The 3,904-nt window shown below is 39.1% G+C and overlaps 1 protein-coding gene across 1 annotated transcript; it reads right to left on the reverse strand.

Moving 5' to 3' along the window:
- Positions 1 to 219: 219 nt before the first annotated feature.
- Positions 220 to 3,386, reverse strand: LOC109217230 (receptor-like protein kinase HERK 1). Its single transcript, XM_019381461.1, has one exon. It carries the CDS (start codon positions 2,908 to 2,910, stop codon positions 394 to 396), a length of 2,517 nt encoding a protein of 838 aa, XP_019237006.1. The 5' UTR covers positions 2,911 to 3,386; the 3' UTR covers positions 220 to 393.
- Positions 3,387 to 3,904: the final 518 nt, after the last annotated feature.

The following is a 3,904-nucleotide window of genomic DNA, read 5'->3' on the forward strand; positions in this document are numbered from 1 at the left end:
AGAAATGTGGGGTGGGGGTTGGGGGGGGGGGGGGGGGATCTGAGCAATCTCAGGTCTTTTATTGCTCTCCTGTGTATATCTGCTCTTATTCTTCCCAGAGGCTCAAGATTGTTCCATATATTTTAAAAGCCTTTTCACAAACATGACATTTATGGAATGATATGAAGAATTTATTAGAAACCATATAAAACATGTGAAACAACAGGACACACCAAGAGATAGAAAAGAAGATCCACAGGCAGAGAAATGATGTTTCCAAAGTTTAACTTTCTATATCAAACTTAGAAATTCATAGAATAAACTGTTACAAAAATAAAATCAATCTTCATATGATCCATGAACAAAAGTGGAATTAACAAACACCTAAGCAAGGTATGTACCGTTTTCACTTAGTTATCTACCCTCGGACTTGACCAATTGCGAGAAAACCCTACTCATGGAAACACCAGAGAGATCATCCAAATTTGGTGATTCGATCCGAGCAGCAGAAGCACCAGCATCAACATGACTGAAGTCATTGACTTGCGGAGAGAGCTCGCCGATAAGGATGGTACTGTTTTCTTCAGGATCATCTTGAATGACAGCCTCTTGAAGTTGAAGTGCATACTCCAGATTCCAAAGCACGTCACCCATTGATGGTCTGTCAACACCAAAATCAGCTAAACATTTCTCCGCCGTTTCTCCAAACTTCCTAAGGGAATCAGGTCTTATCTTGCCTTTAAGATTGGGATCTATGATTTGTTCCAATTGTCCTTTCTTCTGCCACTTCATAGCCCATTCAGCTAAGTTGACCATCTCCCTCGGAAGAGATGGATCTATGACAGGCCTAGCACAAAGAACTTCAAATAAAACAACACCAAAAGAATAAACATCAGATTTTTCTGTGAGCTGTTGCCTTCTAAAATATTCAGGATCTAGGTAGCCAAAGCTTCCTTTTACGGCCGTGCTAACATGGGTTTGATCAAGCTCAGGCCCTGTCTTTGATAGACCAAAATCAGCAACTTTTGCCATAAAACTCTCGTCGAGCAATATGTTTGCAGACTTGACATCGCGATGTATAACAGCTTTAGCGTAACCAGTATGAAGGTAGTGCAGACCTCTGGCTGACCCGATGCATATCTCCAGCCTTTGCTTCCAGCTCATACTCGGGAGATCTGAACCATACAAATGGCTCTTGAGGGTCCCATTCTCCATGTACTCATAAACTAGAATCATCTCACTTTTTTCATCACAGTATCCCATCAATGAAACCAGATGCCGATGGCGGAACTGTGAAAGCATCTCAATTTCCGTTCGGAACTCTGCAAGACCTTGTTGGGACTTGGGATTACCCCTTTTCACGGCCACCTTAGTGCCATCACACAAAACACCCCTGTATACCTTCCCAAAGCCACCTATTCCAATGACCAAACTCTCGTCGAAGTTGCTAGTTGCTTCCAGCAAAGCTGGAAACGGAACGCGATAACTCAAGTTTGAAGCAGCACTTATGGTTGTTCCGTTTGAATACTTGCTTCCCATGGTGTGTGAATTGCCACCATTAACAGATAACGGAATCCATATTTTTGACTGGGCAAGCTGTTCCTGCTTTTTCCTTCTATGCATGCAAAATAAGATGCCAACCATCAGCAAAATAAGTGGTACGGCTACACTCACACCCACGATCACTCCGACATTCTTCTTTGCCCTTGAACTAGGGGTAGTAGGAACAGAAGCTACCTGAGTAAGGCTGCCCTGAGAATTATTCAACTTCAGAAGTTCCAGTCCATTTAGAAAGGCATCAGGAAAAAGACTCCTAGGGGACGGGCCAACACTAATGTTAAGCCTGTTACTTCTAGCGGGTGGAGTAACATAATCGTTGAAAGAAGCTGTGGCTAAAAAGCCCTGAACTTTCTGACCAGGATCAAAATCATTAGCCACGTTCCAGGAGTTGACATAAATGTTAAATAGCAGCTGATTGGCAGCTGTACTCACTATGTCACAGAAGTGTAGTCGAATGAAATATTGGAAGCCAGGTTCCACATCGAACGTCCAGGTCACATTAAAATTAGCATTCGGATCATTACCAGTATCAGCCACATTCATCTTACTACAAGTACCATAAACTGTCTGTGGTGCAATATCTGGTGTTACTCCATCCTGTGGATATTTCACAGAAGCAATCTTATTTACCGACTTAGCAGAACTCGCCTCTGTCAAGAAACTTTGATCAGTAACCCATGTTCTCCAAAGTGTATCATTATCAAATGACACCAGCGATCCGCCCATGTTTACCCTTGCAACTGTTTCAAGAGCCTGCGCATACATACCACTGAACGTCCCCGCTGGACTAATGGTGGAGGCATCATCAGTAATAAGAATATCAGGTATAGAGACAACTTCCAGAGCATTTATATATGCAAACGAATAGCTCAAAGGAGAGATCGTGATCACAAGGTCCCTCGAGGTCACGTTAACAGAAAATTCTTTGACAGTAACATTTTTGGGAGTGAAATCACCAAGAAGAACATTCTGTTGAGTGGAAACAGAGAAAGTTGCTTTGCTCATATCATATTCTTGGTAAACAAACGGATAAAAATAAAGGCGGATCCAATGCCTCCCGACTTGACTGATTGGGAATTTATAGCTAGATTGTTGAGTGAAAATTCTAGCAGTTTGATAAAGAGGTGAATCATCAGCTTTTGTAATAGAATTTGAAGAGGTATCAGCCAATATATTTTGTGAAGTTGAAAGAAACTTAGCAGCTGATTTATCAGCCATAAAAACCCTATTACCAACATTAGTATCCTTATTTGATCCACAATCTATTAAGAAATTATCAGCAGGATCAAAACCAGAAACACACAAAACTCCCAACACCAATAAAAACAAACTCTTCACTAACAATCCAAAATCCCAAGATTCCTTCATCATTCAAATCCCAAAAAAAAGACACAAACTTTGACCTAAAAACCAACAGTTCTTGAAAAGTAACAGTAACACAAAGAACTAAATATCACCTATTTCACCCTATAAGCTAAAGAAACAGCAGCAGAAGGGTAAAGATGTCACCTTTTTTAATCAAAACAGCTCCAAGATTGAGAAACAAAAGAACCCCAGATCAGTACTGAACAAATTGAAATCAAATTAGCAGAAATTTTCTTGAGGGGTACCAAAGAACATATTTTTCAGATACAAAGAAGAAAAGAAGATTTTTTTTTTTTTTGGTACATTTAACAGCCTAAACCTAGCTAAGAACAGGCAGGTTAGATGCTTTAGCTGAATAGACTACCCCAGATACAAACAAAATAATAGAATTTTAAATAAAGAAAATAAAACTTTTTTTTTGCTCAATAATATAGAAATTATCTTGAGTGTGAACTAGCAATTCATGGAGTCAAAGGGCCATGTTATATGCACTGTTTTGTTTTGTGCAATTTTTTTTGGGGGGGGGGGGGGGGGTGTTGGGGTTGGTTTGACCTCTTCTGAAGAGTAAAGAGTAGCACTTTCATGGACAGTGAAGAGGAGAGAGAAAATAAGGTGCATAAGTGTGAAACAGTAACAGACGATATTTATTCACAGGAGTAAAGAGTTATGGAGGAGTGTAATAAAATACAAATAGTAATAAAGAAGATAGCTCAATTAGTGGAGCAATTCCCTCTTTATTTAATTTTTTAAAAAATTAAAAAACAAAAATCAATCTTTAGGGTGTATTTGTTATGAGGTTTTAGAAAACATTTTTTAATTTTTTAATGTGGTTGGTCGACTTCGCTGATGGAAGTAGGGAAATAAGTTTCATAAATAACATTTCGAATTAATTCCCCAAATAATCATTCAACTTAATGAATTTATCTAGTAATTTTTTAAGACAAAAAAGTCTTTATACGGTCGAAATCAGGTACGCCTCGATTTTGTGGGCTCGAGAAGT

Source organism: Nicotiana attenuata, unplaced genomic scaffold (assembly GCF_001879085.1).
Source record: "Nicotiana attenuata strain UT unplaced genomic scaffold, NIATTr2, whole genome shotgun sequence".
NCBI lineage: Eukaryota > Viridiplantae > Streptophyta > Magnoliopsida > Solanales > Solanaceae > Nicotiana > Nicotiana attenuata.

What these genes read in the sequence shown, in the direction of transcription:
- LOC109217230 (XM_019381461.1), bottom strand. Translation starts at nt 2,910, where the DNA reads ATGATGAAGGAATCTTGGGATTTTGGATTGTTAGTGAAGAGTTTGTTT.